General features: G+C 39.7%; 1 protein-coding gene across 7 annotated transcripts in view; it reads left to right on the top strand.

The window, feature by feature from the left end:
- Positions 1–21,120, top strand: part of pde4dip (phosphodiesterase 4D interacting protein) — a 97,299-nt gene extending 76,179 nt beyond the window's left edge. For 3 of the 7 annotated variants that reach the window (XM_024278451.2, XM_036211613.1, XM_024278446.2), the window contains 16 exons: positions 8,382–8,626; positions 10,319–10,468; positions 10,547–10,720; positions 11,328–11,606; positions 12,858–12,989; positions 13,163–13,282; positions 13,408–13,597; positions 13,677–13,789; positions 15,427–15,564; positions 15,639–15,740; positions 15,827–15,975; positions 17,883–18,014; positions 18,468–18,606; positions 18,813–18,859; positions 18,988–19,111; positions 19,863–21,120. In XM_024278451.2, the coding sequence (XP_024134219.1) occupies positions 8,382–8,626; positions 10,319–10,468; positions 10,547–10,720; positions 11,328–11,606; positions 12,858–12,989; positions 13,163–13,282; positions 13,408–13,597; positions 13,677–13,789; positions 15,427–15,564; positions 15,639–15,740; positions 15,827–15,975; positions 17,883–18,014; positions 18,468–18,606; positions 18,813–18,859; positions 18,988–19,111; positions 19,863–20,011 (2,383 nt within the window). In that variant the 3' untranslated portion in view covers positions 20,012–21,120. The remainder of the gene's footprint in view (positions 1–8,381; positions 8,627–10,318; positions 10,469–10,546; positions 10,721–11,327; positions 11,607–12,857; positions 12,990–13,162; positions 13,283–13,407; positions 13,598–13,676; positions 13,790–15,426; positions 15,565–15,638; positions 15,741–15,826; positions 15,976–17,882; positions 18,015–18,467; positions 18,607–18,812; positions 18,860–18,987; positions 19,112–19,862) is intronic. The other 4 variants (XM_024278447.2, XM_024278448.2, XM_024278449.2 and 1 more) reach the window with 4 other exon arrangements.
- The last annotated feature ends 461 nt before the right edge of the window (positions 21,121–21,581 follow it).

Genomic DNA, 21,581 nt, shown 5'->3' with positions numbered 1-21,581 from the left:
ATCCATCCTTCTGGAGACATTTAGAGAGAAACATCCGGAGGTTTTTCCTGCTTCTGGATCATCTCAAGTCTTTTATGTGACTACTTTCACTCAGCAAGACGACTAGCAGTCCTTTATCCTCTGACAGATGTTTGCACAGAGCAAGAACAGAAACATCTTTATGAACTGCAGCAGCGGAAAACAAAATCAGTGACGTGTAGTGAAGTTTGACTCGCTCAAAGTCCAATTTACAAACATACAAACCAATAGATTTACCAACAGGTTAGTAGTATCCTGTCATATCAGCATCTTTTTATAAACAACATATGTTCGTATCAAGTGAAGGTACAATGTCAAATGTATAGAGGTTTAGTATGGCTCCTAAAAACACCAATGTGAACCGGGCTGTATCGGTACACACTCTCTTACGGACACACACAGAATTCACACACTGGTCAAACCTTGATGCTACGTTCTTGATCTGACTTAAACGTGCATTCTCAAATGGATATTTAGCCCATGGTGTTCTCACCAGACTGTCGCTAGCCAATACTAGCACATGTAGCTACCCCTCCAACTTTAGGGGCATTTGGAGAGGTAGGATTGCCCGAAATAGTTTTTTAAGGGAAGCAGAGCCCCTCGCCATGAGAGGGTTCCGTGTCACGCTGTGCTGCTGTGGAGGAGAAGCACATTTCTTCAGGTGGGTGTGCTCTGAAGCACTGAAGTTTACATTTAAAGGTAATCAATGTTGTTAACTGATTTGTGAGCGCTAGCAGCTCCATGTTAACGTAGCTGACCGGCAACTATTGATGATGTCATCAAGTGGGAGTGACATCCGAATTTGAAGACACTATTTTCCTATGGCTTTGCCTGAATTCACATCCTGATCCCTAACTACTAAAAACGATATAATGCAGGTCTATCTAGTGTCCTAGATTTTAAAAGTATTTCGGACACCATGCTCACTACTTTACTTTTGTTTTACTAACCACCGAATATGACATCACCGATTTCACAAAGTGAAAATTAAATCAATACAAACATTTCACGATGCCCATTTGTGACTTCATTGTGTTGTGATGATGAAAATGTAGATGGTTTATTAAAAAAAATACATTTAAACATGTTTTTTTTTGCAAAAATTGTTTGACTGCAATGAATTGTGGTCTATATTCAGCAATCTAGTGAGCATTGATGCACACTAGTTTTTCCTAGAGACTTCTGGGAAATTTCTAGGGCACTGGATTTTGGAATTGTGGCTACAAAATGGTGAACACACTATAGTGTAGTGAGTAGTGAAGGAATTTGGACATAACAAAACAGACTTCTGTTGAATTTAATAACAACTACGAAAAAATAATTGTGAGCTCACGCGCGCCCTCTACAGTTGTGGCAGAGGTACTGCCTGCCTCACCTTGTGGTTTTTTAGAGCTGCTTTACGTCAGATCTGAACATTCAATTAACAATAGCCAAACATGAAATACGTTATATGTTAAATGGAAAGGGGGGATATGTAATAAAAATTTAAAAATAACAATAATTATTAAGCATTTTATAATTAGCATATGTTGAGTAAGATAAATGCTCCCAATCAAACCAGTTTGCTTGGGATTGCGCGATCTAACATGACTCAGAGCTTAATGCTGCCTCACCTCACAGCCCACTATGTAATAGAACAGGTAGTACACAAAATACAGAGACTTTGAGGATAAAAAATGATTAGAAACATACATGTAAATTGCATTTCTATTATTTATAATTATTATAGTACAAGTTAGGATGATGACAGGTAAGACCCTTCCTCCTCTGATCACACACGCCTGTTAAAAATGGGTTAAAAAATATGTATTGACACATAGAATCCCTGTGACTGGTACAGTGTAAATGTTGCAGACTTTTACTGAATTCTGGAGTGACCTCATCCACATTTCAGAAACAAAGAGCTTTTCTGGTAACATTAAACGGACTATATTGTCAAATATGCGATTGTGCCATTTTATATTCCTTTAAAAAGCAAAACCAGAGTAAAAAGAATCTGCTCTCGTTTTTAGGAATATAAAAAACAAAAACAAAAAAAAGATTAAAAACAAAACAGGTCTGTGTGAATAATTAGACCCTCCCCTCAGGGAGATGAAGAGACCACAGGGGCGCTATGACGTGGTGGGGGGGTCACGCATACGTGTCTAACATGCTGCACAGATGGGTGGGCAGATGTGGAGAGAATTTGTGATTTCTTTTGCGACAGCCACATCAGTCTACTCTACATGGAAGCTCAGGATTGTGGGTAGAAAGACATAAAGGAACTAGCAGTTATATATATTATTTAATTTTTAAATATCATTTGAGCTCGAGTTCATGATGCAAGATCAACAGGAACCCTTTTCAAACAGGTCGCCTGACTCACACTCCTCGATCTCATACCGAATTCAATGAATAATTGAGTCTGGGGCTCTAAAACGGTGAGTGGTGCGGCTGCAGTGCTGATCAGGAACATCCTCCAGGGCAGAGCGCACTGCCAGACTGGACCCAACCGCATAAAACCTATCCAACATCAAGGACATCTGGTGACAGGAAGAACACGCGATGCACAAAGACTGGAATAAAAAAGGAAACCAGAGAAAGTTTTTCAAAATAGAACTCAAAAACAGTCATCATGTAATTAATAAAAATAAAAAAGGAAACCAGTAAAGTATTTTTAAAATAAAACTAACAATCTGTCGTCCTGTAGTTAATTAAACTAAAAACAAAAAAGGAAACCAGTGAAGTTTTTCAAAATAAAACTCACAACCTATCATCATGCAGTTAATAAAAAAAACTAAAAAAGGAAACCAGTGAAGTTTTTCAGAATAAAAGTCAAAACCTGCCATATTGTAGTTAATAAAAATAAAAAAGGAAAGCAGTGATTTTTTTTCAAAATAAAACTCACAATCTGTCATCATGTAGTTATTTAAAAATAAAAACTAAAAAGGAAACCTGTGAAGTTTTTCAAAAATAAAACTTGTTGTTATAAAATTAATAAAAAAAAAAAGAAAACCAGTAAAGTTTTTTTTAAATAAAGCTCACAACCTGTCATCATGGAATTAATTTAAAAAAACTAATTTTAAATCATTTTCTATAGAAAATGTGTCAGCATTTTTATCATTTTTAATATAGATGTGACACAAAAACAACAACAAAATATATTTTTTATAGAACCTAAAATGTTGATTTTTGTCAGCTAATCCTTTGTGCAGTGTTGCATTTAATGCAACAGAATGCAAACATCCAATAAATTCCTGCACTTCTCCCACTAAAAAACTGTCTCAGGTCTGGTAAAAGCCTGGAAATGCGGTATAAACGTGCACGTCGGTGCAGAGGGCAGCCGCTGTAATGCAGCTCAGGCTCTGTGCTGCGCTAGCTCAGGGCATGTCGGTGCCTCTAATCAGGTTAAGTTATTAAGACCTCGAAGAGGGGAGGGAAATGGGTCACGAGGAGAGGAGGAGAGCACAGGAAGGGCGGAGCTCTGCAGAGAGAGCATCTCTTTGCCTCGGCGGATGGGAAGCAGCACATGGTGCCGAACGCTCAGCTGCTGTAAAACTCACTCCACATAAAACCGGGATTATGACTCTGGAGGATAGAAGCAGATGATTTAGATCAAGCTTTTTTTTTTTTAAGTCTACTAGGATGTAAAGTGCTTTTATTTGTGAGAAGCTTCTTATCCCAGCAGCTGCTGGTTTGACTTTACAATCCTGAAAAAAGAAAAACTGCTTTGTGGACGATCATTCATCCAGAGTGTCCCACTCTGATGCCTGCTGGAGCGTGAACACACGAGCACCTCGGGGATCTGGACATCCATCCCTCTTGTCTGTCCGCTCCGTCTTTCGTCACCACATCTCAGCCTGGAGGACTGGACTGGCTGTTTGCTAGTGGAATGATTGTTTGTGTCCAGAGTGGCGGAGAGAGGTTTTTCTTAACGGGAATAAAAGGAGAAGAAGTGATTCAGGAGACAAAGACGAATGGCTCTGCAAAGAGGAGGACTCTTCCCTTCCAGTCCAGTTGAAGCGCTCTGCTGGTGGTTGTCCTGCGTCTGACCGATCTGCAGTAGTGGCTAACATTTGGGGGGTTTTCCTCCTGCTGCTCTGGCTCAAGCGCTCCATCTGTGCAAACCAAAATCTGTCTCCCTGGGAAACCCAAACCTAATCTGGATTTGCTGTTCTTTTCACCTGATCTCCTCTGTCAAACCACTCGCGCCCAGAGGTCAGGACCTCAGCCGCCACGCCAGCAGAGTCGCAAAGAAAATCAAAGACGAACCCTGGAGCTGAAAGGCAAAGACGGGGATGTAGTTAGGATGAGGGAGGCCGCCAATCAGGCCAGGTGAAGTGGACCTGAAAAGAGGGCGATGGCTCCTCTGTGGAAGACCATGCTGTCGAAGAGCAGCCCGCTGTACAGGGATGCTCTGTTCTCCTTCTCCCTGTGGGAGTGGAAGGCTCAGGAGAGGGAGCTGCTGCTGCTGAGGAAACACACGGAGCGGGAGAGGAGAGCCATGCTCACCCAACTCGACAAGTAAGACCGACGAGAGGCGACAAACCCGCAGTGACCATGGCTGCAGTGTCTTAGCTGGAGCCTCATTAGAAATGTGTGGGACTTGTAGCTGCGCAAACATGAACTGAAACGCGTTTTTTTAACAGTACAGGAAGTATAAACCTAAGGTATTTATAGTTTGGCTTCTACAAAAGTTATTACCTCAAAAGTTGGGTCAATAAGTGACTTTTTAAATATTGGATTTCTGTGGCAGCATTGTATTTATTTATTTTCCCTCAAACAAAAAATGGATTTGATACTAAGGTGACTGACTGACAGACGCCCTGCAGGCTAGACCATCATTTTCTCAGTTTCTGTGCACATCTCATCTCCTAATGGATGCTGGAAGTGATTTGTAGCAGTTCAGAGATCACAGGTTACCTGTTTAGGCTCATCTCTGAAATGATCCAATCAACTTTGAGATCATCAAACACTAAGAAAAAAAAACAAATTTTCTTCTTTTATTTTCTGTCAGAAATCTACTTGACGTTTGTGAAGTTCTAATATATGGAACTTCAAAATGTCCATCGACCATTATATATATTTTTTAAAATAACATTATTACTTTCCTTTATGTTTTGTTTTAATATATTTTAATATTTTGTTTCTTTTTAAAAAAAATATGAAACATGTAAAATGCTACAAATGTATTATTATTATTTTACCTGGAAGCTCTCATCTTAATTCTAGCATTATTTGTATTGAAATCATTGACTGTATATGAGAAATGGACCGAGTGACTCTTCCCCCCCTGACATTCCAAACAGGAAGTTTGGAATGTCTCGCTGGTTCCAAGAAGCCAAAATTCCATAAACTTCTATATAAAAACTATTACTTGATATTTTTTTCATGATATATTTTTTATTGCAAGTTATTCAAGTTATAAACTACGGAGCCCCTAAAGGGACATCAAAGTAAAAAAATAAAAAATAAATAAAAAAGTAAAAATAATAATAATAAAAAAAAAATCTGACTACTTTCTGCTGCACACCCAATAGTATCCAGAATCTGGAAACTATCTGGATTCCAGATAGTATCTGATGCGCACCAGATTGCAACCAGAAAAAAAATGTTGGTTACTATCTGGTGTGTACGATAGTTTCATAGTATCTGGTGTGCAACGGATGATAAACATATATATATATATATATATATATAGATTTTTTTTTTTTAATTCAATGTCCCTTTAGGGGCTCCGTAATAAACTGACCAATCAGATGAATGTTGAACACTCAAAATGAGAGATTTTCCCAAGCCAGGTTTTAAGTGGTATGAATGTGGACAAATTTGGATGTGAAGAATTTCACTCCTGATTGGCAAGGTTGGTTGCTATAGAAACATTGACTCAGACCCACTCAGACCAATCACCACTTACAACACAGTCTATTTCTAACTTGGTTACGGACATATCGCAGTAAAATGGCAACTGAATTTAGTTCTTTAGGTTGGAACCAGAAGTTTGTCATTTTCTATGGGTGACGTCTCACTCATTCAGTCCATTTGTCTTATACAGTCAATGACTCAAACCAACTCAGACCTACCACTGCTTTTACTGACATTGTCTGGTTCCAACATGGCGACTAAATTGACTTGGAGCCAGAAGTGACATCACACTTACTTACTCCAGTTCTCATATACAGTCAATGGTTATGATTTTATAGAATAATCCTTTTTTCCCGATGTATTTCATAATGACATCTCAGCAGAACAACTTTACAAATGTCTAGAAAATCAGGATTAAATATTTATAATTTCATAGCACAGTTAAAATCTGCAGATTGGGATGTGGCTTAAGCATTCAAATTCTGACTAACTTTATTTCAGTAGCACATTAAAACATCATTTGCATATAGTTAAGAAGATTGACTAAGTCATTTGCAAACACTAAAGGGTTGCAGCAAACATTTAAAAAAATATATTTGTATTAGATCTTTAATTATATAAAAGTAATTATATAAGTGAAGACAAGATGGTCCTTCAACAGTGATGTCAGAATCAGAGAAAAAAATCGAATTTTAAAATGTTTGTAACCCCAAATTAATAATACGAGCATCTGTGTTTCTCTACCTATAAATAATGACACATTTAGGTCACATTTAGTTTTTTTTGCATATTGCAGGAATAGGTGTGTATTTACAGAGGACATGGATATCTTGGTTTCATATTTTGTTCTGGGAAATATAATCAAAAAAAAGAAGTTACTCAGCCTTATCCCATCAAAACTGAACAAAATGTAATCAAATCATATCAGACCATAAAAAGCTGGACAATAAATTCCCTCAAATAGATAATAAAACCTTTGCTGTTATGGTTACCACCATCTGAAGGGCATGAGTTGCTGATAATTAACAAATGTTTGTGTAACCACACATGGCATTGATTTTGTGTGACCTTAATCTTTGGCCACCAGCGGGTCATTGGGAGTTGAATCAGCTGTGGGGGGGGACACAGAGCTGGCGTCATTGCTGCACGCTGTTGTTGCTCCTTTCCGTTTCCTTTATAGCACGCCCCTCCCTGGTAACATTGACGCTGAGGAAGTCTGTGTGTTTTTTAACCCCCCTTAGCGACCTGCTGTGATGTCACGTGAGCCCCTAAGAGGCTTCCCCCAGAGCCGCTCACGTCCTGACTCACACACCTGCCGAGGAGCTGCTCATTAGCGCTCACGTTAACGCTCATTATCCCTAACGTCACACGGCTCTGCAACTCTTCACAGCACATAAATACTTCCTGAAGAGATTTTAACGTCACGCCAGTCTGTTTTTTAAACTCTTTTTTTTCTGTATCACTTAGAATATCCTGAATAAAATCCATCCATCCATCCTTAGAACCCACTTAATGTTGGTTGCTGGAGCCTATCCAAGCCAGTCTGCCACAGGTCCACATGCTCACATGCATATCATGGGGCAAATTAGATATTTATAGATTTTAACCCATGAATCTTTTTTGGACCGTGAACCTGGAATGGCCATACATCCACGGGGTGAATATGGAAACTCCACACACAAAAGTCCAGGTTTTAAACCAGGGCTTTCTTGCTACAAGTTAAGAACTCTAAACACTGCACCACTTTGCAGCCTTCCCTCTAATTTTTAATTCTAATTATAGGCAAATAGTTACATTAGTGTTAGAATATTCATAAAATATTTTTTTAGTCTACAGTCAGTCACAGTGCAGTTTCCTTGGTTGTCATTTTTTCATTAAGGCTTCCTTCTACTATCTGGATCTATCTGGATCCATACTTCTGTCAAAAGATTACGTTAAAAACACAATTTTCATTGGAGTGATTTGTTAATTGTGCCACATTTATATAGTCCAACGTCTAATCCCAGTCTCCAAGGTGTCCTCATTCTTTTACATTTCCCTAAGCACATGCTCCCTCTCAGAGGTGGAGTACTCCTTCAGCTGTTGATGCCATGTACTTTTCAACTTTCATCAAAGCCCAAAGCACTTTACAGTCACTAGTTCCATTTTCTCACACAAATGTACACTTTGATGGTGGCAGAGCTGCCAAACATAGTGACAACATGTAGCCACCAGGTGTAAACTGGGCCACAGTTTTGCCCAAGGACACTTCAACACGTCTACAGGCACACTGGCCCACAAAGGACAATGATTGGATATAAAAAAAGAGTCCCTTTGAGACCAAACTTAAAAAGAATATCACCTCCTTGACATTCCTTTTTTATAACTTATAATGTATTGACTAAAACTCAGTTTCTGCTTGTTATGCAGCTGAATTGTTCGTGCTTTAGATAAAAGCCTCAGGTACCTAGTTAAATACAACACTTATTAGTTGATGCTATTAACACAAAGGATGTGCTTTTTGTGTTTATTTGGGACAGGCTGAGTAAGGAACTGCAGCAGAAGGACAAGGTCATCGAGTCTCTGCGCGCCAAACTCAACCAGCATCATCGTTCTGACACCCCCTGCAGCAGCCATGCCCTCTCTGACATCACAGACCAGTCGGACCGCATCTCCTATGTGTCCGACGAGCACGGATCGACCAACGAGGAGCTGGATTTGGGTTCGGATGGAGCCAGTGAGCCCCTTCAGGAGGAAGCTCAGACATCTGCCAGGGTCTGCACAGGTGAGCTTGCTGTCAGATGCTGCTCTGAAGAGGAATTGTGCTGTTTTTTTCCCATAACGATTACATCTATAAGTGATTTAGATGATTGGATAAAAAACATGTTGAAAAATAACAAAATTAAATATAAAATGCAGTTTTTAAGTGATGGGTTAATTTAGTGTACCCCCAAAAAAGTAATTGCGCCGTAACTTGTTAACTGATCATGGAGGAAAAATGAATAATTGTGGTTTGTGTCCGACCAGAATTATGACACCAAGTCATTTATATATTGGAATAGAGATGTGACAGTAAAAGATTGAAGCAATATTCAGGAGAATTTGGATGACATTTCACATCAAGTTCTTCCAACTGTTGGCGGCAGACATGAACTAGGACACAGTACAAAAAGAAGAATTTGAAGCCCCACCCGTCTTGTCCAGTGTGAACACCCAAGTTCAAGAACCTGCGTTTAGCACGTAGGGGTGTAAGAAAACATTGATTCAGTGAAATAACACGATACTTCATGCGGCGATACAATGTGTGGCAATACTTCGAGCGGCGATACCTCATGTGGCAATACTTTATGTTGCGATACTTTCTCTTGCGATACTTCGTGTAGCGATACTTCGTGTAGCGATACTTCCTGTGGCGATACCTTATGTGGCGATACTTCCTGTGGCAATACCGTATGTGGCAATACTTTATGCAGCGATACTTCATGTGGTGATACCTTATGATGCGATACTTTTTATGGCGATACTTCTTGTGGCGATACTTTGTGTGGGGATACTTCTTGTGGCGATACTTCTTGTGGCGATACTTCATGTGGGAATACTTCTTGTGGGGATACTTCTTGTGGCGATACTTCTTGTGGCGATACTTCTTGTGGGGATACTTCTTGTGGCGATACTTCTTGTGGCGATACTTCTTGTGGCGATACTTCTTGTGGCGATACTTCATGTGGCGATACTTCTTGTGGCGATACTTCATGTGGCAATAATCGATTTAAAATACTGTTAAGGCGATAATTAATTAAATATTCATAAGCAAATATGTAGTTCAATCTTACTTCTGTTTCCCACTCAAATGGTTCTTCAATTACCAAAAGAAAAGAACTGAGAATTTTCTTTGGTTAAAAGCAACTTTTTAATGACATACAGCTGTAGTGCTTAATGTTCTTGTTATTACATAACATATATTATACTTATCTAAAAAATGTATTAATATTCAGATAATTCTTAAGTCACAATTAAAAAAAATTGTGAAATATTTTCTGGTTCTGTCTTGGGATGCATCGGGATGCATATCGAATCATGACGCATGTATCGCGATAAGTATCATATCGGCAGACTCGTACAAATGCACACCCAGACTAGCAGGCTCTTTATCACATGCCAAATCCTTTCCATAGTTTTACTGTTGCCTCATGAACTTTGACCTCAACTGATTCAAGTATGCAGTTTTTTGCATGAGTGCTCCTTGGTTTTTGGGATGATTTTTGTCACTGAAATTCTCTAAAAGCTCTAAAAAGAGTCTGTGATGAAAGTGGCAGCTTTTATTAATCAATGTATTCAAATTTGCTCTAAAATAAATACATGGAACCAATATTTGAATTAAAATGTCGAATTTAGATTATTTAACCAGGCATCATTTATCAATTCATTTTTCATCAGTGTTTTTTTTTGGTCATCTGAGGTTTCTTCTCATTTGTAGATTGCCACTCTCATGATGGCATCATGTCACGCCACCCATCCATCTCTTCATCCATCCTGTCCTCCCACCGCACACAGTCCTGCCTCAGTTGTCCCAGCCTGCACTGCTCCAGCTCGCCCCACAAACCAACAGAGGGGTTGAGCCAAGCAGGTACGGGGGACCCCCCAGACGGCCCTCCTCCGCTTCAGAGTTTCTCCATTTCACCCTCCTCTCCTTCTGTTCTCCCAGCTCTGGCATCAGTCTTCACCTCTGCTCCCTTTCACCCTCCCCTCCTGTCCTCCTCCTCCCGTCCTTCAAACCCCCGTTTGCGCCGCCACAGTGGCGGCGGCGGTGGGGGTTTCTCTCTGGCTGAGGTGCAGCGGGAGCTGCAGATGCTGCAGCGGCAGCTGGCAGACAGTAAAAGTGTGTGACCGAGTGCAAAGCCTAACAAACTAAACATGTTTATGGCTCCACCCCCTGACACAATAAAGTACAATTTCAGCTACAAAAACAAAGCAGAGTCAAATACATTCTAATAAAACTGATGTACCAGGTGATGCATGACTAGTCCCTAACAATACCAATTTTAGAAGTCCTGCACAGTTTGTGTTTTGCAGATTCTAATCATCATCTAATACAAAGTGGAGATCTAGTATGATCCAAATTAAGTCTCCTCTGCTCTGAACAGACTGGGTTTTGCTCCCAGTGGATGAACAGGCTGTGCAGCACAGTGACAGATGACCGACTTTAATAATCCTCATCCCTCCAACTGCCTTCGCTTCTGTCCTTTTCGCTTGTCTCTTTGCTTCTTTGTTGCACTCATGCTTCCTTTATCATTAGTTCCTTCCATACGAAAGCTTTTCCTTGACGAGGAAAGCTCTCGTCTTACATTACTAATGCCAGTTGTGGCTTTCAGACTATATTTGCCCAATTAAGAGAATTACTTCTTCTGCTGTCATAAGTTCCTTTCCAGATTCCTCTATTATACTAAAGTTAAATCCATCATGTTTGCTTTTCTCCTCCTCTGTAGGGTTTTCTACTCCTCAGACCAAACCTCTTCCGGGTTTCCCGTTTGCCCACCAGCAGCCAGTAGACTTCCTGTCTCTGCCCTACCAGGGGCTCCAGCCCTCGCCCTTCAGCAGCGCGGCGAGCAGCAGCAGCCTGGACGCCAGCCTAGCCATGAAGGCCGGGGCCAGCCTGCTGGAGAGCAGTGCATTGTGGGGCATGGCCCACGGCACCCGAACAGCAAGAGTTGCCGCTGATCTGTCGTCGGGATCATCAGGATACCAGTCAGGCGCCAGCCATGCAGGTTAAGAGTTTTGAAAATGCTAATAGTGAATTGTTTGACAGTTAGTTAAAAATTCCCCAAAATTGAAATCAAATTCAAACAATGAATGAAGAAAATTCAGTTTTGTTGTCCTTTGAAGGTTAATTCTAAAATACATGAGCTAAAGCTAAAAGACTTCCTTTTTTTTCTTTTGCTGAAGGTGTAAAAAACAATGTTTTTAACACACTTATGATGGAAGACAAATATACAAAGAAAATTCATTTTATAAAAAAATTCTGAGTATTACTATATTGGAGTCATTACATTACAGCTGGATACCTTCAATATCGCTCACCGTTTTATTTTTATTTTAAAGGTAATGTTGGGTTGGGGCTGTGAGGGGCTATAAGCTAGCAGGAGAGCATGTAAACAGATGGGTGAAGCTCAAAAAAGTTGATGATATAGGCCCTTAAAACACCAACAGAAGCTGAAAAAATTGTGGGTCTCCTATAAAAAGCAAAGTAGTATTTAAAAAAAAATACATGAATTACTATGCTAGCTTAACTAAATTGTGCTGAACAAAGCTAAAAATGCTAAATTAGATGGCACATGCTAAGCTAGCTAAACAAGCAAATTGTCAAAAAAAAAAGTTGATTTCACAAACTTCTGAGCCATGAAAAGAAATAAAATTTAGAAAAATGAATTATAAAAATATTAAACTAACTTGAATGTGTTGTGTAATGAAAAAACAACACTTAAAACATTTATAAAATTATGGCACAAATTAAAAAGAAAACTGAATTATTTACACTGAATGCCCTCGACGTAACCCTGCCTTTTACCTGGGCCGGGGACTGGCACAGGGAGGCCCAGACACAGCCCCCACCCCAGTTAAGCAGTAACATGAAGGGTCTTGCATAAATAGGGACCTACACTGGATGAAGCTCATTTCACCTCCTGGGAACTGAACCTTAGGTTTCCATGCAGCAGTTCTGCATGTAGCCAACTGAGCCATCCAGCCACCCAAAATAATAAATGAATATACTTAAAAAAAGCATGTAAACTTAGTTTGAGTGGAAAATAGGTTAAATGGTTGTGAATAATTGTGAGATCATAGTAAAATGCTGAATTAAATTCTAAACACTGAAGAAGGTTAAGTTGTTTAAACAGAAAAAAATTCAAAAACCTAAAAGTTTTTTTAGCTGATCTTCAGTGTCTCTTTTGAAAATTCAGTTTCTCTGATCGAGGCACTTCATAGTCATGACTGATTCCAAGCGGTTTGTCTTTTCTTAGGATCAGACCTGATGAAGGAGCACTTGAGAGAGATCAGGAGTCTGAGGCAGAGACTGGAGGACTCCATCCAGACCAACGACCGCCTCCGGCAGCAGCTGGAGGAGAGGCTGTCCCGCACCGCTTCAGAGAAAGGTAACAAAGTCTCATCTGAGTCTGACCCTGTCACGGAGTAGAACCTTTACCTGTCACATCCATACATTCATTAACGAAATATTGATGTTCTTTATAAATATAAAGTTGGAAAGGGATTTTCTTCTGTGTGAACTGATCTTTGAATGAATCCTGCTGCTCCGTGTCTTCTGCAGGAGCTCCTACCAACATCTACATCCAGGGTCTGGACTCGGTCAGCCAGCTTTCCTGTCAAGTTGGAGTCCTGAAGGAGGAAAACATCAGTCTGCAGACTCAGCTAAAGCAGGCTACCAGAGGTACTGAAGACACTGAAACAGAAGATCTTCTCACTGTTTCCATTACTACAAATGAAACTGTTACATTTTGTTTTGAATAGGTTGTTTAGATTAATATGCTTGTTTTTTATTGTGTGCTCCTCTAGAGGGAAATAAGGAGGTGGAGCAGCTGAGGGAGGCATTGCTGCAGGAGCAGTCCAGGCTAAAGGAGGCGGAGCTAAATGCAGAAAGGTGGGCGGTGCAAAGCAGGAAGTTGCAAGGAGAGGCTGAAGCAAATGTCCAGGAGATTCTAGAACTAAAACAGGACCAGCAGCAGAAGCAGGAAACCATCAACAGGTAACACCTTCACAAATGATTAAAAAATAGATGATTTTATGAAACGATTTGAAGAAACTGAAAAAAAAGGTGTTTGCAGGCTGCAGCACGAGCTGATCATCCTTCAGCAGCAGCTGATTGAGAGCAGCAGGCTCCTGCACTCCCTGCAATCTAACGGAAGACTGAACCCCCACCCTGTAAACACACACTCTGGTGAGACTCATGTTTACCTCACAATGCAATATAAAAAAAGTTTGGCTTTACAAATGCCTCTTATTAAAAAAATCTAGAGTTTTTGTAGTTTTTTTTTTTTTTGGATATGTTTCACTTTTTTAAATGAAAAAAAGATGTTTTTTTCTTTTTTGGTACAGATAAAACAAATAAACTACAACTAGGGCCCATATCCAGTTAAAACATTTAATCTGGCCCACCAAACTGGAATAAATTATAATGATACTCCTTATTAATATTTTATTTTCCCTTTAATTCTGGTGTCTACCCAAAAGTCGTCCAGCACAAATACATTGAGCTTTAATTAAGAGCAGAAAGTTATTCTGCATTCATTTGATTTTGGAAGATTTTTTTTTCTTCTGAGTCGTACAGTCATTTTTCCGATCAATCCAACAACATGTGAACGCAGCATTTCCTGAGGAACATCAACCCATCGGTGCAGTTGGCACTAAAATGAGAACAAAAGTCACAACTTTGAAATAAATATTCCAAAATATTTTGTTTAAAACTGTACATATTCAGTTTCAATCCAAATGAAAGTACGTTTTTGTCCAGATTCCGTATTATTTTTGTCTTTACCAAACACTCCACAGATCTGCGTTTGGTCTGGAACCTCTGCCACATTTTACAGCCTTTTTGGCCCAAAAAGTCAAAAAGTTTGCCCACCCCTGATGTAAAACTTCATTTTGGTGAGCTACAAATTGAATATGTTTGAAGAATACACTTCAATATAGAGTAGACCAAAAGCTTAGATGGAAATCACATTTTGGATATATAAAAAACAATATATCTAAATATATATGGGTGTAATCCACAGAACCAAAATAACAGTAAAAATACTTGAATATTCTATAATCTACAACAATTCTACCATACTTCCAATATTGTAGTGAAATTTAGGGAAATTCATATAAAAAAAATATTTATCTATCAATCAAACTTTAAAAAAAGAGTTTTTAAGTCAATAAATAATGTTTTTTGTTCATCTACAAATGTACTTCTTAAAAAAATCAAATGCATTCAAATTTGTGGATAAGAATTTTGGAAATATTGTTTTTTGCCTTTTAGTAGTTTGCCCTCAAGAATCCTTTTCGTAAATGTTTCAGTCATTTACAACTTGTCAAAATGATACCAAATCAGGACATTAAAGACTCATTTTTGCCTTTGAAGGGACAAAGAGCAGAGCTGTGCTGCTCGCACGTGACTTCAGACGGGATGAGCACAAACGTCTGTCACAAATCTAAAGGAATCAAACCCACCACTCGTTTCTTTCTGTTGCTGGGTGAATTTCTGGATTAGCTGCAGGGATATTTATCAAATGTCCCCATAAATGTCACATCACCAGTCACCGCATTGATGTGCTGCCATCATGAATTGATTATCGATGAGCCTCTTTTAATATTAAAGCTGCAAAGAATTAGGGGATGGAATTATCTCACTGTAGCCCTTACTTTAAGCAAAGATTATTAGAAAAAAATGACAAAAACAAGGTATTTGTTTAGGTTCATGCTAGTTAAAAATCAAATAAATGATCTGCTTGAGTCGTGCATAAATGTAGATTGAAATATGTCTCCTCTGATCTGCTTCCAGCTCTTTGAATTTCCATGTTTGTTTTTAAGCAGGTGAGATCAGAGACAGCTGCCAGCCAGGAGGCAGCTCCACCATCTTTGACCCCAGAGACCTGCACCTCCAGCTGGAGAAGCAGCTGAGCGGGCAGACAGGCGAGCAGCGTGGAGCCAGGAGACGCCTCTTCCAGGGTCAGAGTCGGAGAACAGCTCTGCAGAACGTTCAGCTTCCAGTTCCATGTTTGATGATCAATGTCTCCCTGCAGATAATGTGGTCTCCCCTCCAGTTAGAGACACCGGGCTCTGCAGTCCTTCCTCTCATTTACGGCTTTACCGGAAAGAAGACGAGAGTAGGACAGCCGATCTGGGTGAGAAAGAAGATCAAGTTGTTACTACGAACATGCAGATTATGGGGCTTTTTTTTTCCTAATTCCATCATCTTTCTGGTCAAAAGCTTTGGCATCTGACGGGCTCCACGCGATCGGCCGTGCTGCAGACTTCAAAGCTCTGCAGCAGCTGCTTCTTGACGGTAGTGCGCTCCTCCTTCAGATGGAGGCGGCCATCTGCTCCCTGAACGCCTCACAGGAGGGCCACCTTCACAAGGTGAGATGACCACAAGGGGGCAGCGTGGTTCCAATCAATGGGCTCTTCTGTGAATTAAAAGGATGCTATCCACACATCCCTACCAAATCCAAATCCCGGAATGGTCACAGTTCAACTGATTTGACTCTCAACGCGCGTTCAATTGTGTATGTAGAGTGCAAAAACAGAGTTTTGAACACAGAAGTCCGAAGCACATAAAATGGTTTTACATAGACTTTTCCTTTTAAAGTGATCACTTGAACTCACGCTGCAGAGGAACATAACATTACACTTTTTGTTGTCATATTCAGGGCAACCGGCTCAGTAGTACAGCAGTAGTTGTAGTCAGATCAAGTGACATCCACAGACTGCTCTCCCCAGTCACCACAGGCTGTTTGGTTCCTCTGTTGCCAGACACCATGTACTGCAGGAAATGAGCAGTAGTTCCATTTCCTGCAGTGCAGTATTTCTTCCTCAATGCCTACACCCATCCGGGTTTAACGGCTCAATCAGCTCATCAGGAATAAAAGGAAAATGAAAGCGACCTCACTGAAGATTAATGACCCACGTCTTGTATCTTTTCAGAAAGTATAGAAACCTAAGGAGTTGCATTTAGCTGATTTCATTCAGGGACGCAGCAATGGTAGCTTGATGTACTAGTACCTTGCTTTTGAATAAAAAAAACAAGTCATTTTTATGTCATTTTGTAAACACATGACAAACTAAAATGTGATACAAAAAAATCCATTATCATAATTTAGGCACTATAGGATGGACCAGATTATGAATAGTTAGTTAGTTAGTTAGTCCTTTATTTCGAACATACAGATTACATGGTGAAAAAAAAACAAAAAAAAAACAAGAAAACAAAATTTTATATAAATTATAAATAAAAGATATTACACCTCAATTGTGTAGTTCGAAATGGAGTAGGAAGAAGTTTAAAAACTTTTTTAATCCTACCCCCTAAAAATATATCTTCATTTTAATCTTTAATATAAACTATTTCGGAAGCAGAAATTAAGTACCATCAGACATCTGTCTATTTTCAAATGTCATAGGCCTACATAGGTGCACCAAACTATAACCCTTAAGTGGGACAAAAGTGTCAGAGATAAGTCAGTCCGTCAGTCAAATTTTACTAGCTGTGTTCACAGTAAATGTAAATACTAACACGCTACACGTTAGCCTCATTAGAAGCGTTAGCCATGCTAAAAGCATTAGCTGTGTTAGCATATTTACAGTAGGCTACTGGTAACTCTCAGCCTTGTTTGCAACACGTAAAAATGATACAGCTAATACAAACGTTACTGTGACAACACTAACTCCCAACCTTGTAACGCTTAAAAACACAAGCTGACACATTAGACAATTAGCGTATAAACAGTAATACCCAATCCTGTCTGCAACACGTACAAAAAACCAGACCGACATTTTGTCACATCGCCATGTAACTCTTAAAATCTCTTCGACATCAGTAACCACGACCAGAATGAATCCGTACATAAGCCGTTCCGGATTATAAGGTGCACCGTTGTTTTAAAAACAAAAAAATGAAGGCTTTTAAGTTTACCTTATAGTGCGGAAAATACGTACTACACAGACTTGTTCTGTTTTGGGAAATCGGCGTATGCAGTTAGCAGCAAACAGAAGTAACTCAGAAATATTATTTTAATTATTGTTACTTTCAACTGAAAGCATGTAACAAAGCTTTGTGTGTGGAGCTCTGAGAAGACAAACAAAAAAATCACAGTGGAGTGTGTGATTATATTCAAGGCTTTTTAGCTATTTTAGATAATTAGCTATTTAGCTAGCTAATTAAGCTTTTTTGCTTGATTTAGATTATTGCCTATAATTGTACAACTTCTGAATTTAAGTGTCTTCATTCATCAATCTGCTTGTTCCTATCTGTGCTTTTTTTTTTCCAGCCTTCAGACTCAGGAACGGTCAGACGCCTGCTGTCGGACGCTCAAACTCTGAAGGAGTTTTTGCAGGACGCTGACGCTCTGGCCCAGACGTTCTGGACCGCAGCTTCAACTGAAACACAGGAGAGCGGACAGGTCTGAATCCAAACTCACTCAGTTTACAATAAATGAAGAATGATGAGGAGCAAAGCAGTTTAAGATGAACATGAAAAAACTTTATTAGAACAAAAAAGACAAAAAACAGGAATTGCGACTGTCAAAGTAAAACAGGAAGTGACTCATTAGGATTTCATCTGTTAGTTGTGGGCGGGACTGTTTTTGCAGAGCAACCCCATCCCCTCTTCCCAACACACATAACCGAGAGCTCTAGGTTTACAGTCTTTCCTGCTAACTTACAGCCCCTCACACCCTCAACCTAACATTGCTGGTGCAACAAAATTAGCAAGCAATATTGGAGATATCTATCTGTACAATTTTAAGCCAGATGCCTACTCTTAATTTTCTTAATACATGGCCCCATCATCATAAAAATGCTACAAAAACATGTTAAAAACATCTAAGTGGGTTTATAAAAATGTGTTTGTGCAGACCCGGTCCTTAAAGGAAGAGGTGTCGTCGCTCCGCCTCCAGCTCTCCGAGCGAGAGAAGGCTCTAAAGGACACAACGGAGAGGCTGAGGAGCTCCGACCTCACCAAAGACAGCATGGAGCGCTTCATAGTCAGCCAGCGTAAGCCTCTGCTTCTCCATTCAACCCCATGACAGGTTTTTTCACCACAGAATCACAAATGACTCCATTTCTCTTGGAGTTAGCTATCAGGAGAAAATCTTCTGTGTTATAATGATAGTCTGGGAGAATAAATTTCAGATTATCCTCCATCCTGTTAGAGCTCAGATTCCTGCATGTACCCCGATTAATCGTTTCTTTGTTTACAGTATCGAGAACTCGAGATGTCCTGAAGCAAGCAAAGACCAACCTACAGGTGAGTTTTGGATATCTGGAAAGAACCCCGTCGTCTCCATCTGTGTTTGATCCTCAAAGTGAACAGCTTTGCTAGTTTTTTTTCCTCACTTTTGCCATTTCTTCCCCTCCTGACTCTCTGAGTCTCAGAAGAACCAACTCAGGATCTCTCCCCTTCAACATCATTCTGTCCTCTCCATTCCCTCTTCCACTGTCACCTCCCCCTCCTCCTCTTCCTCTTCCTCCTCCTCTTCACACCCTTGGCTTATCGAAGGTATAGTCTCGCCTTGCTTTGCTGTGTCAACTTGGACTTTTTCTGTAAAAACAAACACGAACTAAACAACTTTTTAAATCGTTTTAGTGAAGATACAAAAGTTTTGTTTGATCTGCTAAATACTGAAACCCACTACAGGATTAAAATAACTAAAATAACCCCCCAATCACTAAAACACTTTATAGATCCAGTCTGATCATCTTTCAATGTTCCGTGGTCTTTTAACCTGTCGTTTTCTAGGATCTAGTTTCTGCATTAAATGACTTTTATTCTCATCGTTGAAGGAATTTCTAGGAGATCACTTCAGTTATTCTCCTTGATCTCCACTAGAAAAACAAATGTGTGGCATATGCATTTCATGAGCATTTCTATGACTTTCAAAAGATTAGATTTGTTCATGAAAGTCACATCTCTATACAAACAGGCACGGTGCGTCTTTTCCATTTGCAAAGGAAGGTTCCACAGGCAACTTTTCTTGTGTTAGACGCCGCCAGACTGCTTTTATCGCTCAAGCTAATCCGGTCGATTTTCAAAATAAAAGATTTCCATCTCCTTAAAATAAAAAAAAAAAAAGAATGGGTATAATTGATTAGTTCTTCCACAGTCACGTGGTTGGGGACCACTAATCTAGTGTGTTTCTAGTTTTACCTGGACCCCTAGAATCTCTGAGGGTTAACGGGTTAGCATTTGGGCGATCATCAGACTCTGAAAGCGACACAAGTCTCTGAACATCTCTGCTTTTGTATTTCAGGGAAAAAGGCAGGAAGCCTCCATGAACTCGGCGTCTCTCCTGGTTGGAGTGTCATGACAACCCAATCTTCCTCCTCCACCTCAGCTCCACGTCCTGCTGCCCACAGACCACTTCACTACCACTGCCCCATGCGGACAGTCCTCCTGTAGGGCAGCCTTTCCCCCGATGGGTTCAAACTTGTCGATCGTGCTCAATGGTTTGTGGACGTGAAACTATTCTCACGGTGTCAACAACAACAACTTCTGTTTGCTGGAGAACATGGGGCTCTGTCTAAAGATGAGCAAAGCTGTCGTTTTTGAACTCCACTTGGGGGTTCAATTCCTTTCCAGGCAATCAGCCAGAAGCGGCATCAGCTCCTCAACCAACCAATTAAAAAAGTGCTTCCTTGCAGCCTCTGCTGAGGCGGCTGCACAAATCCAGAATGTGTTTGCAGACGTCTGTGGAATCAAAGCCATACCTCGACTGCTGCGCCCTGTTTTTAAAATGACGGATTGCAATAAAAAGCCGGACGCTAACATTAAAGGTCAATAAAGACCTTTAATGTTGCATCTTATCTATACGATGACAAAAAAGGACACATGCTTGTTGAAGAGCAACAATGTTCAAAAATTCAGGAAAGTTTGATAAAATTATAGGTGTGTAAAGATGTGTTTTTTAGTCAAAAATATTTTCCTCGGAAAATCTCATCAAACTGGAATTGTGTGTATATCTCCTCTGTTTGTGCATGGAAGTGTCTTTACTGACCTCTTATACTTTCACGGAAATATGCAATTTTTGGGGGTTACTGTGCAATAATACATGTGTTGTTTGTGCGTATTCTAACGGCCTGGGTTTTAAAGTGTGCAAACCGGTGAGCTAAAGACTAACAGAACAATCACAGCTGGATAACAGCATCCAGCTTTTCGACAATCAGCATTGTGTGGATTTGTTATTTATTGCTTGAGTTCACGTGTTTTCTTGGAGCAGAAATACACATTTGTACTGAGAAGTGTAGCGCTAACAGGAACCAAAGTCAGCAGTGTGTTATCAAATCGGGTGTAAACTGTCGACTGAGTTTGTAAAATTCCCCACTTTAGGCTTTAACGTTGTTTCTCAGAGTGTCAGCTCTTAATGTTTATATGCAAGAATCTCAGTGCAGGTTTTTAGATACTGCAGGAGTTAAGGAACGTCTAGTTGAGTTTTTATGCATGTTGTCTTTGTTCAAATGGATTTGAGATTAAAGAAAACAGACCTTTTCAATAAAAGGATTAAAAATTTGTATGCTTTTTTTTGTTATTTTTCTTGGATATTTATATCATAATTAGTGGTTGACGATACAATTCATAATCAATATTGGTTCATTTTGATGAAATAATATTGATTAACCCTTTTGATCCGATACAAATCGAGTCAGAACATCTTTAGACAAAAACTTCAACCAGTGAAAATACCTGGTACTGAACAGTGCAGCTGGAGTTTTCCAGATTCTTTGTATAACTATGGAGAGAAAATAGTCTCAAAAAATGTGTCTATGTGTAATACTTGTTTGTAGCTCATACATTTTGTGTGCAACTGTGTAGTTGCAATTGTGTATTCACATGTATCCCCAAAAATCCAAAACTTATGAACACGAAATGCAATTTATGCTTGCAAAACTTGAAAATACAGAAGCTTAAAACAACGAATTCAAAACGGTTCCTAAGCATAGAAATCTTTCAAAAGTACACACCAATCGTCTGA

Source organism: Oryzias melastigma, linkage group LG4 (assembly GCF_002922805.2).
Source record: "Oryzias melastigma strain HK-1 linkage group LG4, ASM292280v2, whole genome shotgun sequence".
In the NCBI taxonomy this organism is placed as follows: Eukaryota; Metazoa; Chordata; class Actinopteri; order Beloniformes; family Adrianichthyidae; genus Oryzias; species Oryzias melastigma.
This window is presented reverse-complemented; position numbering and strand designations above follow the sequence as displayed.